General features: G+C 37.4%; 2 protein-coding genes across 2 annotated transcripts; both read right to left on the reverse strand.

The window, feature by feature from the left end:
- Positions 1 to 7,876: 7,876 nt before the first annotated feature.
- On the reverse strand, positions 7,877 to 10,069 carry LOC107488219 (flavonoid 3'-monooxygenase CYP75B137). Its single transcript, XM_016108933.3, has 2 exons — positions 9,001 to 10,069; positions 7,877 to 8,640 (listed from the first exon to the last, which is right to left on the reverse strand). Exons 1-2 carry the CDS (start codon positions 9,865 to 9,867, stop codon positions 8,011 to 8,013), a joined length of 1,497 nt encoding a protein of 498 aa, XP_015964419.1. The 5' UTR covers positions 9,868 to 10,069; the 3' UTR covers positions 7,877 to 8,010.
- Positions 10,070 to 10,584: 515 nt separating this feature from the next.
- Positions 10,585 to 13,303, reverse strand: LOC107488209 (uncharacterized). The gene is made up of 2 exons (XM_016108921.3): positions 13,115 to 13,303; positions 10,585 to 11,378 (listed from the first exon to the last, which is right to left on the reverse strand). The coding sequence occupies exon 2, from the start codon at positions 11,363 to 11,365 to the stop codon at positions 10,835 to 10,837; it is 531 nt and encodes a 176-aa protein (XP_015964407.1). The 5' UTR covers positions 11,366 to 11,378; positions 13,115 to 13,303; the 3' UTR covers positions 10,585 to 10,834.
- Positions 13,304 to 18,338: the final 5,035 nt, after the last annotated feature.

Below are 18,338 nucleotides of genomic sequence, written 5' to 3' on the forward strand. Positions count from 1 at the left end.
TCAATAAATTTGCCTTTTTGCTGTAAATCGGGACTTTACTAGGATTTGTTAAAATTGTTGCTGTAACTTGAATTTGTTGCTTCCCAGTCACAGAATCAGAACAGAATGCTCAGTCAGTGCTTGATTGATTGGCTTTGCTCACTGATTGTATTTGATGATAAATTTTAAATTGATAACTTTTAAATTTTAAATTTGCACTGCCTATGTTACTGATGTACTGTTCTTTCAGTGTTTTTTGTTGTTGTTAATCATTGTGATGTGCTTTGTTAAAATTTGCACTATCTATATTACTGATTCACTGTTCCTTCAGTGCTTTTTGTTGTTGTTAATCATTGTGATGAGCTTTGTTAAAATTTGCACTGCCTATGTTACTGATTCACGGATTCATCCCTCTTGTCATCATCATCGGCATAAACTCCGAACCGAAACCCCAACTCTCTGGATAAAATTGTAACGAAAGCTGATTGAACTTTTTCTTCTACTTGAGGTATGAATCAGAATGATGAGGCCAAGTTATGGCAAGTGTCAACAGACTATAATATATATTGAGTTTGTGACATTAGAAAGATATAATAATAACAATAATGGAGTCATGTTATTTGAATATTGAGGTTTAACATTTAAATTCTCAGCTTCTCAGCCATGTTTGATTCTTCTTCTCAGGCAATTGAATCGAATCAACCAGGCCTTCATTTTCTTTTTCTTTTAGTTGATTCTTAATTTTTCTAATATATGTAGCTTTCTGAATCAAGTGGATCAGATTATGTAGTTTTCTTGATTTGGGATATTTTCGGAGACGCATTAGAAGAGTTATTTTATTATTATGTTTGCTATAAAAATATTCACATGTTGTGTATTCTTGTGATTGTTTCGGTGTTTACATTTTCTTTCCAAGTCACTTGCTATGGTTGTTCTTTGAGTTAAGGCTTTGTATGTATGTGTGAGAACATGTGATAATGTTGAATGCTGTTGCATCTAATAGGAGTTTTTGGAGTACCCTCATCTGTGGTCCTTTGTAATTTATTTATTATTTTGTTCTATAACAATTTTTCCAGTTGAACCATCGGTTGGACCGGTTGAACCAATGAACCAGTGAACTAATGACTAAAGCGGTTTGATGACCGATCCGGTTTTCAGAACATTGCTGGAAGAGCTCAGATCACAGCTGCGCCATTAGCCTCCCCTCCGCCTCTTCTCCTCCTCGTCACTAGCGTCGTCCTCGTCACTGTAGTAGCGTCGTCCTCCTCGCCGATCTCCTCTGCATCGTCTCCATTACGCGCCAGTGTCGTCTTCTCTGCTCTCCTTCCCTGTCGTTTCGCCTTCCTTGTCATCTCCTTCCATCTTCCCTGCTCTGGCCACCATGCCCTAACCCTCACTGTTGCCTTCCTTGTCCGCGCTGCTACATCCCCTCCACCGCGCCTCCACCGCACCTCCGCCTCGCATCTGCTACATCCTTCGTTCGTGTTTGCCTCGCCGTTTCTGCTTTGCTTGATTTTCCCTGCTGGTGCGTTCGTCTCTGCCATTCCCTACTCCTTCCGTGCTGGTTTATGTTGTGAAGTTAAAGATTTTCTCTCAACTAATTATTGTTACTTTGTTGCTGAATTAAATATCAGATTGGTATGTATGTGGCAAAATTTAAGCAGGGGTAAAATTTCTCAGGTCGTTATCAAATTGGTTGAATTTGTGCTGTAAACTTGGGAATGTTATCAAATAAAAACTAAATCAATGTGGTTTAAAATTAGGAATGCTATCAAATGGGTCATATCATTTTGTGGTTCTTATTTGACATGCATTTTGGTTAATTTCAGTTTTTTTTTTTTAAATTTCTTTTATTTTGTTTTTTTTTTTACTTTGATTCTTCACTTGATATTAATTAACGTTGGTTGTTACTGACAGCAGTAGATATTCAGAATGGTAAATGTTTGGGATTGGTATTAATTGAAGAAACTTTTAATTACCAATATTTCATTTTTGAATCATCATTAGTAGAAATTCATTGCCTGCTGCCTGGTGATGTGAATTTGATTTTCCTTCATGTTGGATTTGATTAGAGGACTTGTGATATTGTAGTTGGTTATGTTTCATATTGGCAGACAGCAACATTGTTAAAATTGGAATTGAATGCTTGGGTTTTGGGCTGAAACTTAGGTATTTGTAGACAATACTTGAAGCATTTCTTGTTTTGGTTTTGATTGATTGATTTTAGAGGCTTTGGCTAGACTAAGCAGGAAAAAGTGCTATGGCAAAGCATTTTTTGTGCCAATAGTATTCTTGGTGCCTTGGATTGGTACAGGGTTTCCCATGGGAAGCTCTTACCCTCTTAGAGTTGATTCAGGGATAAGTTTGCTTCTAATGAGATAGAATGACACACTTTTTGGTATTGTTATTGTGTTTTGGTTGTGTCCTTTTCTCTGATCAGGCCTTTTCTTTAAATTACACGTACTTCTTGTTTTTCTTCTGTGTATACTGTTGCTTGATTCAAAGGAAAGTGTAATTAATTAACTGTTATCTTTTCCTCATAAAAATTTATCAATGTTTGTGGTATATAGGCATAAGGAGGAAGCAACTAATGGTAAAGTGAGCATGAGCATGTGTTATTGCTGGTTGTTGACTAAGGGTTGTTCTTATTCAGGTTACACACTTGATATTAATTTCTATAATTTAGCATGCACGGTGGATATAGCTAACGTCGTTTATTTGTTTATTTTTCCTGCTCCAAATTCCATGGTAACTACTACTGTTGTTTGTTGCTGCTGGCTTCAGGATATTGTTTGAAATGATTCTATATAGATCAGTGAATAGAAAGATCTTAAGCTTCATTCTTTGTCATATGGCATATGCTTTTTTATTGTAAGTTGTAACTCACTCAAGTCCATCCAGGTGGCTTCCTAATGTGCCATTCTTCCGGTCCACGAGAGTTTGGGTTTGAGAGCCTCTAGGTGTGGCAAGCGTATGGCGAGCAAGTATGGCAGCTGGCTGAGGTTGGAGAGACCATGGCAGGGCAGGCAACTCCGACGAGGAAGATTTTTTTCTAGCCTTGGTTGCAGCACACTTCTTTTGCCTGTTTTAGGAGGTAGTGTATTTTAATTTAATTTATGGAGAATTCCAAAAACATAATTAATTTAGCCATGAAAGAACAATAATTCCTTAAGAATGGTTGCACAAGCTAAAGTTGATATACAACCTCTTCTATATATCACTTGGAGTGGTTTATTTTCCCCTTCTTGGTAATTAAGATATCAATATAATTGTTCCATAAAAACAGCCATCAAAACGTAAATACATATTTGAATTTGATTTTTTATTATGCCCGCACATAACATACATCAGGGTAGATAGCCTTTGATCTGCAACATGTAATTGGCATTAATCCTGTTAACCACAGCTGTCCATATAAAATATTTTGCATTAGATGGGGCTTTGGAATTCCAAATGGGTTTGTTTAGATTGTGCTGGAGGATTGATTTGGGTTAAACATACTATACTATGCATCAGTTTAACTAATCTATGCTGTCATGCTTTTTTTTATTATAGCAATTCAAAATTAGAGGTTTCCGATAGTAAAGGAAATCAGACAAGTCCTCTTGTCATACATATTGCTATATTATTTATCTAAGACAACAATTGTATTGTTATAGGGATTTTTGAGGCAGAAGATATCAGGTCAAGGGCTTGCATCATACTTGCTGGTGGATCTGGTACAATTCTTCCCTGTTTAGTCTGTTACAATGCTTAAAATGCTACTTATGGAAGAAATAAAATCAATTGCAACTGTTTCTTCCCTTTCCAATTTATCTTCGAACTTTTGTCTTCCAATTTGTATATCATAAATTGTTAGGAGTCGATCACCCTCTTTTTGTGTCCTCCCTATTTATATTTATAAATTGATTTTTCATTGTTAAATACTTAATTTGTGATTACTGGTTGGATATAACTTTTTCCATTTAATTTTCTTTATTTTTATATTAAAATTGATATGTCAGGAAAATGAACATGATTAAACTAACATTAGGTCCCTAGTGAGTGTTAACGTCTGAGATTTTTATTGGTTTACGTAGTCATGCAAATAATTTTAAATGATGAGGTATATATGACTTAAAAGCCAATTTTTTATAAAATATTAAACAGGAGCTGAGTGAGCATTTTAATTATGATAGTATTTTGTATTTCATGACCTAATTGATTTCATCCTACATATTAAAAAAAGTATTTTAATTTAATAAAATAAAAAAAATTAAAACCAATATGCTCAATAGTTTCTCTGACAAGTTCCCTTTAAGAGTTATTTCACTATTTTGGTAACAAGATTTTTTTTAGATAGCAAGTGTTTTATTTAGGAATAAAGATTTTGACACTCTTTTTAGATAGGAATAATTACTATAAGATTACTTTATTGCTTATCTTGGTTATCCTTGGGTTTTGTTTATTGTTAGTTGTACAGAAAAATCTTGAGAGCGATGAAGTTTTAGCAGTTGATGTTTCATGCATTGTTGCTGTCTTAGTTTGATTAAGCATTTCTCTTCTGCTTTGTAAATATGATTAATTTCACCCCAACCTCAGGTTTTGCTGGTATTGAGCTTCTTCTGTATTTACATCTGTTGTTTTAGTCTGCCTATAGAAGTTGGTTAGCTGATATAATTCGAATTCTGGATTTTTGTGCAAATGTGAATCATATATAATTTGTGTGTTATGACCATTCTTCTTTTACCTCTTTTCAGTGGGATAAGAACATGTATGATCAATGTTTAATGCTTTTATTTTGCTTTTTCACTTGATTGCATGATATATAGTTCAGTACATTCATTTATCAGTTGTGTCAATTTAGAACTGAGTAGTAACACTTCGTTGCTGCATAGTTAAAAGATACAAATTTGACAATGTTATTTAAGCGTGGCGATAGCTCAAAAAGCGTGGCCAAAAGCTATCGCCACGCTTTTTTCAGCTTTTCGCCACGCTTTAAAAGCGTGGCAATAGAGCTGTTTTCTTGTAGTGCTCCCACATCATCTGAGCTTCTTCGGATGGTAACGGAGCTACAACAAGCTAATCAGCGTATGACTAAAGATAACCAACAAATGGTAAACCAGATAGCCAAGTTAACTAATGTTCAGATTGCTTATAATGATGATCATAATGAAGGACAAGATGACGAGGAAGAAAACTCTGATCCAACACATATCTCTGAAACTCAACACCTTTAGGGAGACCAACAACAAAACGATGACGATGACAGATTGGACAACGCTGTTGGACCATTCACAGCCGACGTCATAAATTTCAAACTGCCTAGGAACTTCGCATTACCAATCACCTTGACTCCCTACGATGGCATGGGAGATCCGAAAAAACACGTTAAGAAATTCCGATCTATATGATGATAGTGAACGGTGCTTCTAATCCTATTTTATATCGTTGTTTTCTTACCTTTTCAGATGGTCTTGCACTTGGTTGGTTTTCATCTTTGCCTGCAGGTTCAATTTCACGCTTTCAGGAGCTCGCTAAACAATTTGAAGATCAGTTTGCTGCATCTTCCATCTATCTACATGATTTCGACTATCTGAACACTATCAAGCAAGGACAGCACAAAAGTTTAAGGGAATATGTGACCCACTTCACTAAAGTAGCGATGAGGATCCCAAACCTTCACCCTGAGGTACACCTGCATGCTATAAAGAATGGACTCCGCCCCGAAAAGTTCCAAGAGGCCATCACAGTGGTCAAACCCAAAACCCTGGCCGAGGGGTCAAATGGAGATTGAAGAGTTGCGCCAAGCTCGAAAATCCGAAAAGAATCAAACCAATAAGGATGACGATAAAGCTCCAAAAAACAAGAAACGAACTTTCCGATTGACACTGTGTTACGATTCTTATACCCAGTTCAACACCACAAGGGAGGAAATCATCAAGACAATACTGAATTCGAAACTAATCAAACCTCTACAGAAGGCTGGAACCTACCAAGATATGAAGAATGTAGACAAGACAAAGTACTGTGCTTTTCATCAGAAACACTGGCACAATACTGATGAGTGTGTTGTAGCCAAAGGACATCTGAATAAATACATCGGCCTTCCTATCCTTAAAAGCAAAACGCTTCTTCTTAGGGGCTGGTTGATTCACCACTTCCTCTCCATCCATATTTTTTTGGGATTAGAAGATGACCCCTCTTTCTCAAAATTCTTAGCCTTTAGATGAGCTCTCAAGCTCGTCGCTGATGCACCTGGATACTTTCCACCTATAAAATAATTCCACAATTTACAAATATAGCCAACTCTGACATCTTCAAAAAACAACATATCAACTCTCACCGAGATAGTTCACCATAGATGTTCTATCTTCTGACCATGAAAGCAAATCAAATACAGATATTAAGTTTTCTCTATGGACAACCTCTACCAAATACCCTATTATACACTCATTCTGAGGAGTGATCTCTTTTTGACCCAATATATATTATGGCTGCAAACACCAAAACAGGAAAAACTTCTCACATAAATGCTCGTCTAAATAGAAGAGAAAATCCTCGTCAACTGACTTTACTTTCAGAAACATTTTCTTGAAATCTTTGAAAGACGACTTATAGAGTTTGAAAATCGAAAAACCAGGAGCACTATTCAGATTCACCCAAACCCCTTCCAAATCCCTTTAGTTGAAATGAAGAGAAAAATAACTCAAGAGAAGGTTTTATTTTCAAAAACTCCATTAGAATTTCAAAACATCTTAGAAAAACCCAACAATTCGGATGGAGTTGAGACGGAACACAATTTAGTTGTTTCAAAACATCATTTCGAAACCAATAAAAAGTAGTTTCACATAAAGTTCTTCAAGAACATAGCTATGCATGTAAAAATATTTAAAATCCATTTTTCTATGAAAAACACGATCAGCCCTAGTGTATGGAAGCAACTTAACCCTCACCCCAGAACCTTTCCTAACTATTTTTGAAACATCAATCTCAGCCACACTACCCATGTCCACAAAAAGAGAACCTCGAATTTTAACATGCTGACTAACCCAATCGTAAGAACCATCATTACCATCTTTCAGTTTTTCCTTTCCCTTTTTCTCACCCATGATTTTTTTCAAAGAAAACTGGAAAACAAGAAAAAGGCGAAGGAATCAGAATCAAAAATGGAAGAGAAACTAACCTCTTTTACGCATGTTTTACTTTTGCCAAACGTCTTTAATCAAACTGAAGTTCCTTTAAAGAAGACCTTCAAGAATCTAAATACATATGCAAATCGGTTCAGTTCCATCTCTTTAATCACAACCATTGTTTCTATCAAAATCAACGGTACTCACTCACCTTAGAAACTGGAGCGCCAATGACTACCCATTTAATGATAAGACCACTTTTATTTTCATTTTCTTTTTCAAGAAAAACTTACATTTCTCCATTTAATTCTTCCAATCTTTATATTTTCTGATATTTATTTTGATCAAACAAGTTGAGTTGGGGGCTTCATATATCTATCAAAATACCAAGCTATAACTAATCAATAAAAACTCAACCTATTTCATCAAAATATCACTAAGCCAAACTTGGGGGCTATGATGCTGCCGTTATAGCTCGACTATACGTCATGACTCATCTATATACATTATAAGTCGGTTATCAAATACATTCATGAAAGCAAATACCAAAATGCTCAAATATGCTATTACTTTCCGTTTAAAGCAAAATTATTTAGAGACATAACTATTACGATTTGTTTCAGATATAAAAGAAAGGGTAAGAATGTTGTTTAGATTATTGCAATTGGCAAAGCCTATTATTCACTTATTGAATTGAGCATTGGAGTGTTTTTTTGCAAGTATCCACCCCGTATTCTGTAATTGACAGACAAGTTATACAGCGGTCAACATCTACAAAAACAATGTGTTTAAGGATAATTCTAGAATCAAATAATGTGACCAAAATACAACTTTTTTGCCCATCCACTTTGTATAGTATTACAAGATGACAAAATGTTATTCCTTGGTACAGTATTTGATGACAATGCATCGATTAATTCTATTTATAAAGATCTGGATTGGATAATCGTGGTATGGGAATGGCAGTTAGAGGTACTTTCTTCTTAAGAACAATACCAAATTTTTCAGATACATCAAACTTCTCTCTTTCGGTTACCCTCCAATCAAACGAATGTACAAGCGTGGCAAGGAAGTATAGTACTGTCCTCTCAGCCATTGCAATCCCAGCACATATTCTTCTTCCAGAACCAAATGGAAAGTAACTGAAATCACTCCCACTGAAATCCCATTTTGCTTCACCATCCTCCAAGAACCTAGTAGGATCGAACTCAAGGGGTTTGTCCCAAATAGAAGGGTCTCTGTGTATTGCCCACACGTTCACAAACACACGCGAACCCTTTGGAATTGTGTACCCACCCACAGTGGTGGTTTCACTGGGGCAGTGAGGGACTAAGAGTGGAAGTGCTGGGTGCAACCGAAGGGTTTCTTTCATTACTGCGCGCAAGTAAGGTAGCTTGTGAATGTGTGACTCTTCTACTATGTTGTCTCTGCCAACTACTGCTTCCAGTTCTTCTTGGACTATCTTCATTATCTCTGGCTTCTTTATCATTTCAGCCAAGGCAAATTCGATTGTGTTGGAGGATGTGTCGGATCCACCCACAACCATGTCCTGTTCAAGGCCCATCCAAAATTGAGGATTAATGGTACAGGATTAATATAATTTATTACTTTGCTGACTAAAAATACTGAGTAATATTAATTAAAATTAATGACTTTTAAAATTTTTTAATTAAAATAAATTAGTATATACATTAGTACTAATTAATATAATATATTCTTTACCTAAGATCTCCTAGATCTAAAAGGAGTGAGTTCATCTAGTCAAATAAAATACTTTAATCCCAATCACACACTTCCAACTTCCAAATATAAGGTATCCATTCCAAGAATATAAAAGAAACCGAACCATTTTTCACTATAAAAGAGTGTAGAAGAGCAAAGATTCAAGAATGAGATGGAACTAACGTACCATGAGCAGTGACTTGAGTTGAACCATGGTAAGTGGGGTCTTGGAGTCACCTTCGTCCTTCAAATCCAACAAAAATTGTAAGAAATCAGTGCTCTTCTTGTTCCCTTCTTCCACCCTCTTTCCAATCATCCTCTCGAAGATCCCATCGAACCGCGGCACCAGTGCGTGCATCTGCTTCTCCACACCCTGCAAGTCAAACCGTGCCAACGCGGGAAAAAAATCCGACACGTTCGGCTTCCCAAGTAGGTGCGTCATCTCCGCCACCACTTCCCTGAATTCCGCCCCCAACCCCTCCCTCTCCTTCCCCTCCACCGCCCCTCCCCACATCATCTCCGTTATCACGTTCAGCACCGTCAAGAACACCTGCTCGCCAACGTTCACCTCTGACCCGTCCCGATTACACAAGAACCCGACCGTTTTTCGCACCTCGTTGCGGCGGAGCTCATAGACGGAGTCCAGCGTGTGGTTGCTCAGCATCTTCATGACGCATACTTTCCTCAGCATCCGCCACTCGGGTCCGTATGGCGTCCAGACGATGTCGGATCCGCCGTAAGTGGCGGCTCTTCCGGCGGCGGGGACGTCGCGGTTGGCAAAAACGGTGTCGTGATCCTTGAGGACTTGGCAGGCCACGGTTGGGGAGGTGATGACGATGCCGAGCTTGCCGCCGAGCTGGAGCTTGAATATCGGGCCATAGGTGCGGGCCAGGCCCGCGAAATAGGTGTGGAGCTCGGGATCGAGGGAGAATAGGTTGCCGAAGATTGGGAGACCCGGTGGGCCTGGTGGGAGGTTTCCTTGGGCCTTGCTGGGCCTGAAAAAGAGGACCCACGTGATGATGGAGATGATGAAAAAAGCAATGATGAGGAGCATGGTGTTCGGGTTTCTTCTATTGTTAATTATTACCGGAGGGACAATGAAGTCTAGGAGGGAATAGGATGATGAAAGAAATGAAATAGAGTGAGAATTCAGAACTGAGAAGTAGAGGATATAGGTTTTCCTTTTCTTGACATGAGTAGAGGATATATCTATGTGAGTGAATTGTGGCTATGGTTGGTTGGCGGTGAAATACAAGCTAGATAAGTAGATATGGTAAAGGACAACGAAATACGGGTTAGAATGATTGTGTGAGGAAGATACTGAAATTCATAAGGAATCTTTTGCCGAAAGCCAATACAGTTTTGGCACGTTGGCAGCAAATGAGGATATTCATTTTCCGTAAGAGATAAAATTTAGGACCTCCAACCGTCCTAATTGACCTTGAAATATTGAGACCCCACAAGAGGAATTGTTAAGACTCCTTGATTTATCGTGAAACAAACTCAAAATTATTAATTTATTTATTAACAATGGACAAAATATCAAGTAAAACAAATGCACACATGGGGCTACATTCTCGATAGATTGTAGTTCTGTTGAAAGGGAAAAAAACGAACATTTCTCTTTGTATTATATTACCATGGTAGTACCCATTTTGCTACACCAAATTCTCGGTATTTTGGACATGTATATTACAAAAACAAGAGAACAGTTATCCTAATCTAACAAGTTTTTGCTAAATCTCTGCAGAATATATGTATGAAAGAAGGATAAACCTGAACAACTTGGAACATATTTTCCCTTGTGTGCATGTTCCTTGTAAGCATAAGTTGGAACCCAGTAATTGAAAATGTTAAAATTCCCAACACATTGCGTGTTACTTATTCTCATCTTAGAAACAGTTTTGGGAAAAACAAATCAAACAAAATTGGAGTAACAATAAGTATTTCATCAGTTTGTAGTTAAGGAGTTTTATTGCATATGGTTCATCCAATTTTTCTCCACCATTTCTCAGCGTATCTCACTTCTCGCTTAAACGACCAAACCTACGTAAGCAATCTGCAAAATTGGAAACAAAACTAGCACACTTCAAAGGATCCTTGATATTTTCCCTGTAACATGCTACAGTGGCAGCCCTCTCGGCCATGCAAGGTTCAGGCTTTGGGTTTGGAAGCTTATACTCCTTGTCACGGAGATCCTTTGCCTTTTGGGTTACTTCCTGCAACATTGTCTCCTCTTGCTTCTCCAATCTTTCCAAAACCTTCTCGCTTTCCTGCAACACAGACCGAATGCCTTCTAATTCTGAATGAAACGGATGCACGGGTACGGTTGGTGGTAGAAACATAGGGGGCTCCACTGGCCACCCTTGTGCAGCTTTAGTATCGGGCACTCCAGGTTCATCTAAAATTTGCTTCTGATTTTCATTAGATTGGGGCTTAACAGACTCTCGTTGAACCTTCCGCCTAACTCTTCTAGTTTTCTTCTTGGGCTCCACATCATCAACGAGCTGATTAACAAGGTCATTGCTAATCTGAATTGTAAACTCACCCATAGTATGATAACTCCTAGACAATGCACCAGAAAACCATCATAAAGTTTAAAATGCTATATACACCAAAAGAAGTAACAATGCTGAAGCTGGAAAAGAATAAAAATGTGAATAGTAACCAATTCCCCCTCTTGAATCTTAAAGAGTTGAATCAAAAGTAAATTACACATAAATTTAACAAGTTGGGAGCTGCCTAATGGAAATTAACAGATATATCCATGGTATAAAGCGAGACCTGAAAACAGGGATATATAATTGAGTGCAATCCATCATTTTAGGCCTTGTAAGTTTCTCTATATCACTAAAAATTTGAACTTAACATAAATTTGAACTCAATCGAAATTAAATATTGTTCACTTACAACAAGGACTAGTTCCCTCAACGCTTATTTGAAACCAAAACAAGGAATACGCTATAGCAATCTAACTTTCTGAAAAATTTAAGGGCAGTTACACTGGAATTTGTTAATTTTACAAACAATCTAACTTTATAAGAGTCATGTCCTTATATTAGCTACTGTTCATTATATTTTGGTCAATCTTTTTTGTCTCTGCATAAAGTGAGAAAGTTGGGAGATTAAGAAACTTTAAATTCAGATAGAAAGTGTATTGCATAACCAACTTAGCAACATTTCTCTTGAGATAATTTCAACAAAGAAGAATCAACCAAAACCGAGCTCTTCATATTAGAAGTGACTGCAAACCACACATTATTTTGAAACCAACCCGGGGTTTGAAGAAATATGAACTCCCATTACACTTTACTTATGGATCATTCATTGAAAATACACTACAAGTAACACCTCATGACCTCAAGCAAAATAATACAACAATAAAGTACATTATAGATCAGAGCAATCAGGACTATCATAAAAGAAAGCCAGAGAATCAATTATCTAAGTGCAGACATCTAATGTGCATGTGTAAGAATATGATAAGAAGAAAATAAAGCAGCATATCCAATATGAAACAACTATGCCAATTTATAAACACAATATCATGTACAAGCCAAGCAAGGCAGTTAACTAAATATTAAAAGAAAAAGGAACGATTAATTAAGGTATGTGATCTATGTTCGGACCTGTTAGAAAAAAAGGATCGATAACATAGCCTCCTAAAAGTCCTCCTAACACTTAAAGTAAAAAAGTACATTCATCCTATGTATTGAAATCTCGAAATGTAATCAATTCCTCCTTAATGTAGTAACCAATAGTTCAATAATCATGAAAGGAAAATGTGCATCTTGGTAGTGCCTAAAACTAAGATGATAGTGCATAATCCCAGTGATTGATTTGCTCCAAACAATCTGAAAGTTTCCTAAGGCAAAAACAATATCGGCACACTATGGCATACACTGCTGCAACAAGCGAAAATTGTGAAGTAATTTCATCCAATTCGCAATGTATTGAGAGTAGAGGATCCAGTGTTGATAAATATACACAACCAGCAACAAAAGGTTATTTCTACGGAAAAATTTTCCAATGCTGTATACACGCGCCTTCATCCAACAAAAACACCTAAACTGTGATACACAGTTACCGAACTAAAAGAAAGGATCAAATTTCAGGAATAACAACATGGAGAATGCAGATCAGGGATCATATAGAAGAGTAATTAAGGTACGAATCATAAATTAAAGTAATTGAAAGTACGAAGCAGCGAGAAGGAACTAGAAACAACCACAAAATCGAAGTATCCAATTCAACAGCATATAAGAGAGAGGAGCGAGAGGGAGGAGGAGGAGGAGGTGTACCCGCAGGCGGTGGCTGATGTGGCGGAGAGAGGCGGCTGTGCGCGGTGGGCGACCGGGCGGTAAGAGCGTTGGATTGGGAGGAGCAGCAGACGGCTTAGGGCATTCTCCGAAGTTCGAGCGAGATTGGGGCTTTTGCTTTTCTTTGGGGGAAAATTTTTCACAATTACTTCCACATAATTCTTCAATTTCTTTTAGTTTCTTTACCTGCTTCTCTCAAATATTATTATTTTCCCTAAAGATTTCTCTTGTTAACAAGAATTATATTAATTTTTTTAACTTTCTTTTTAATAAGAAAAAAATTCAATTTAATTTAATTTACAAATAGGTTAAAAACACTTATAAATCAAAGAGGATATATTAATCAAAAAACAAATATATTTTATTGTATATTTCAAACCACATATAATTTGTTGCTGTATAAAATAGTTGCTTTATTATAATTATAGAAATTTAGTTATGGTAACTTATAAGTACTTATAAACATTTAGATGAGATGAATAAATATTTATTTTTTTTGTTAAGGTGTTTATTCATATTTTAATCCACAACTTAGTCAAGTTTAAAATGATTAAAATTTTAGTCTATAAAGTAAGAATTCATATCACATATTGGGACCTATTTGACCACATAAAAGTCAGTCTACGTGGCCTCAACTTAGCCCGGCTTATTCAAAATAAGATGAATTTCAACAAACTTCTATTATCTCTCCTACTTATTTCGAAAGGAGATCTCAATAGCCTCTTTAACACAAGGAGTAACAAATCCACCATCAAAGGTGGAACTACTCTAAAATTGGTTATTGACTCTACATCTATACGTATAAATACCTTAATACCATCAGGTATTTTTTGAACTCTAAACTATTAAAAACTTGCCTAAAACTCATGCCAACATAAGCGTCAGAATCCCTTATAGGTACTACCCCCACCTTTATTACAAAGAACTCGGACAACTTCACCTTGTCGGAAAAGATGTCAAACCAATCCCTCATAGGAGTCTGGACCTCATTTTTAGACCCAAATCCATCTGTTTCAGGTAACCCTCAGAACATTGGCATCGTTGCCAAGAACCTAGTAATTGACATCGCACGATGGCAAATGACATTCTAGAAGACGAACATACGATTTTTGACTCAGAATCTTATGAAAAGGAGCAACGCAACAACAATCGCGCACTTGTCCTACCTCCTCGACCTGACAAAGGGAAAGGTGTTGCCGGAGAGACACATCCTGTAAATCAAAGAAGACAAAGAATAAGCTCAAAAATCCATAAATCAAGAAGATCGGGAAAAAGAGATCCAACAAAACTCATGGAACTAGTTCACGGATATCAAGGTCGGCTAGAGCAACTCGAGAACGAGTTAGAACGACAACGTGAATCAGAACGAGCTTTACGAAGAGAGGTACGACGACGAAGAGAATTGGAAGAAAAACTTGAGAATATGTAATCTGACTTCAAAGGTAGGAAATCCTGAGCTGATCGAGCAGAAACACCTTTGGGAGGTGAAGACCCATTTATGGAAGAGATCATGCAGGCTAAAGTTCCCAAAAACTCTAAAATCCCCGACATGGATCTCTCTGATGGAACGACTGCTCCAAAACACCACTTGAGCAACTTCAAGAGTCGCATGTACATGGCCGACGCATTGGACGTAACTTGATGCACAGTTTTCCCAACTACGCTAACCAAGGCGATAATAAAATGGTTTGATAGCTTACCACCCAGGTCGGTAACCTGCTTCGACAACTTGGCAAGGAGTTTTCTTACCTGAACCTCCATTCAGAAGGACAAGACCAAGCATGCCTCGAGCCTCTTGGGGGTAAAACAAGATGTTTTGAAGATCCAAAACCTACCTATGGAAGCGGTCATTATGGGACTAGTTAATAGCTTCAAAGAAGGTTTGTTCTCTCAATTCATATCAAAGAGACAACTAATATTTTTATATCTAGTTCAAGAGTGGGTGGAGAAATATATCAACATGAAGAGGATGACAAGACAAAGGGAACTCATCTTAAGATAGATCAACCAATATCAGGCTCGAAGTAAAGAAAAAGAATCAAAGAAAAAATAAGAGTACATCTCGAAAAAACTTTGAAGGTATCACTATTATCACTATTGCGGGTTTTTCTTGTTGAGGTTGGTGGACGAAATTGTGACACATCAATGTAGTATTCTTTGTTGTTGTATGGAATCATTATTATGGCACTTATGTGTGGACACAACTCCGTTCAACTTAACCAGCAAGTGTACTGGGTCATCCAAGTAATACCTTACGTGAGTAAGGGTCGATCCCACAGAGATTGTTGGTATGAAGCAAGCTATGGTCACCTTGTAAATCTCAGTTAGGCAGATTAAATGGTTATGGGTTTTGAATAATTAATAATAAATAGAAAATAAAAAGGGATAGAAATACTTATGTAAATCAATAGTGGGAATTTCAGATAGGCGTGTGGAGATGCTAGAATCCTTTCGAATCTCTACTTTCTTATTGCTTTCATCCAATCCTTCTTACTCCTTTCCATGGCAAGCTGTATGTAGGGCATCACCGTTGTCAATGGCTACATCCCATCCCCTCAGTGAAAACGTTCCTATGCTCTGTCACAGCACGGCTAATCATCTGTCGGTTCTCAATCAGGTTGGAATAGAATCCCTTGATTCTTTTGCGTCTGTCACTAACGCCCAGCCTTCAGGAGTTTGAAGCTCGTCACAGTCATTCAATACCGGAATCCTACTCAGAATACCACAGACAAAGTTAGACTTTCCGGATTCCTGGAATCCTACTCGGAATACCACAGACAAGGTTAGACTTTCCGGATTCCCAGGATCCTACTCGGAATACCACAAACAAGGTTAGACTTTCCAGATCCCCATGAATGCCGCCATCTATCTAGCTTATACCACGAAGATTCTGTTGGGGAATCTAAAAGATATGCGCCCGGCCTAGAGTAGAATGGAAGTGGTTGTCAATCACGCGCGTTCATAGGTGAGAATGATGATGAGTGTCACGGATCATCACATTCATCAAAGTGTTGTACAACGTATATCTTGGAATAAGAATAAAAGAGAATTGAATAGAAAGTAATAGTGATTGTATTGAAACTTGAGGTACAGCAGAGCTCCACACCCTTAATCTATGGTGTGCAGAAACTCCACCGTTGAAAATACAGAAGTGAAAGGTTCAGGCATGGCCGAATGGCCAGCCGCCTGAGTGATCAAAAGACCGAATGATCAAAGACTAAATAGTCAAAAGATTAAACTGTCAAAAGATTTCTAATACAATAGTAAATTATCCTATTTATACTAGACTAGCTACTAGGGTTTACATAAGTAAGTAATTGATGCATAAATCCACTTCCGGGGCCCACTTGGTGTATGCTTGGGCAGAGCTTGATCTATCCACGAGCTGAGGCTTCTCTTGGAGTTGAACTCCAAGTTATAACGTGTTTTGGGCGTTCAACTCCGGATCATGACGTGTTTCTGGCGTTTAACTCCAGATAGCAGCATGTACTTGGCGTTTAACGCCAAGTTACGTCATCAATTTCCGAATAAAGTATAAACTATTATATATTGCTGGAAAGCTCTGGATGTCTACTTTCCAACGCCGTTGAGAGCGCGCCATTTGGAGTTCCGTAGCTCCAGAAAATCTATTTCGAGTGCAGGGAGGTCAGATTCCAACAGCATCAGCAGTCCTTTTGTCAGCCTTTTTCAGAGTTTTGCTCAAGTCTCTCAATTTCAGCCAGAAATTACCTGAAATTACAGAAAAACACACAAACTTATAGTAAAGTCCAGAAATGTGAATTTAGCATAAAAACTAATGAAAATATCCCTAAAAGTAGCTTGAACTTACTAAAAACTACCTAAAAACAATGCCAAAAAGCGTATAAATTATCCGCTCATCACAACACCAAACTTAAATTGTTGCTTGTCCCCAAGCAACTGAAAATCAAATAGGATAAAAAGAAGAGAATATACTATAAATTCGAGAATATCAATGAATATTAATTTCAATTAGATGAGCGAGACTTGTAGCTTTTTGCTTCTGAACAGTTTTGGCATCTCACTTTTTCCTTTGAAGTTCATAATGATTGGCTTCTCTAGGAACTTAGGATTTTGGATAGTGTTATTGACTTTCCTAGTTAAGCATGTTGATTCTTGAACACAATTACTAATGAGTCTTGGCCGTGGCCCTAAGTACTTTGTTTTCCAGTATTACCACCGGATACATAAATGCCACAGACACATAACTGGGTGAACCTTTTTCAGATTGTGACTCAGCTTTGCTAAAGTCCCCAGTTAGAGGTGTCCAGAGCTCTTAAGCACACTCTTTTTGCTTTGGATCACGACTTTAACCACTCAGTCTCAAGCTTTTCACTTGGACCTTCATGACACAAGCACATGGTTAGGGACAGTTTGATTTAGCCGCTTAGGCCTGGATTTTATTTCCTTGGGCCCTCCTATCCATTGATGCTCAAAGCCTTGGATCCTTTTTACCCTTGCCTTTTGGTTTTAAGGGCTATTGGCTTTTTCTGCTTGCTTTTTCTTTTTCTTTCTATTTTTTTCGCCATATTTTTTTTCGCAAGCTTCCTTTTTCACTGCTTTTTCTTGCTTCAAGAATCAATTTCATGATTTTTTCAGATCATCATTAATATTTCTCCTTGTTCATCATTCTTTCAAGAGCCAACAATTTTAACATTCATAAACAACAAGATCAATATAATTAAATTAAATTCAAGGACAATTTTCGAAATTCATGTACTTCTTGTTCTTTTGAATTAAAGCATTTTTTCATTTAAGAGAGGTGAAGGATTAATGGATTTTATTCATAGCTTTAAGACATGGTTACTACATACTAATGATCATGAAGTAGAGACACAAAATATAGATAAACATAACATAGAAACCGAAAAACAGAAAGAATAAGAACAAGGAATGAATCCACCTTAGTGGCGTCTTCTTCTTGAAGGACCAACAATGTCCTTAAGCTCTTCTATGTCCCTTCCTTGCCTTTGTTGCTCCTCCCTCATTGCTCTTTGATCTTCTCTTATTTCTTGGAGAATGATGGAGTGCTCATGATGTTCCACCCTTAATTGTTCCACATTGTGGCTCAAATCTTCTAAGGAAGTGTTGAGTTGTTCCCAATAGTTGTGGGGAGGAAAGTGCATCCCTTGAGGCATCTCAGAGATTTCTTGATGATGAGCTTCCTCATGCATCTCTTGAGAACCGT

Source organism: Arachis duranensis, chromosome 1 (genome assembly GCF_000817695.3).
Source record: "Arachis duranensis cultivar V14167 chromosome 1, aradu.V14167.gnm2.J7QH, whole genome shotgun sequence".
In the NCBI taxonomy this organism is placed as follows: Eukaryota; Viridiplantae; Streptophyta; class Magnoliopsida; order Fabales; family Fabaceae; genus Arachis; species Arachis duranensis.

Excerpts from the sequence above, each read along its gene's own strand:
- LOC107488219 (XM_016108933.3), bottom strand. The coding sequence starts at position 9,867 with ATGCTCCTCATCATTGCTTTTTTCATCATCTCCATCATCACGTGGGTC. Across the intron at positions 8,641-9,000 it reads AACTCAAGTCACTGCTCATG|GACATGGTTGTGGGTGGATC; the intron begins GTACGTTAGTTC and ends GGCCTTGAACAG.
- LOC107488209 (XM_016108921.3), bottom strand. The coding sequence starts at position 11,365 with ATGGGTGAGTTTACAATTCAGATTAGCAATGACCTTGTTAATCAGCTC.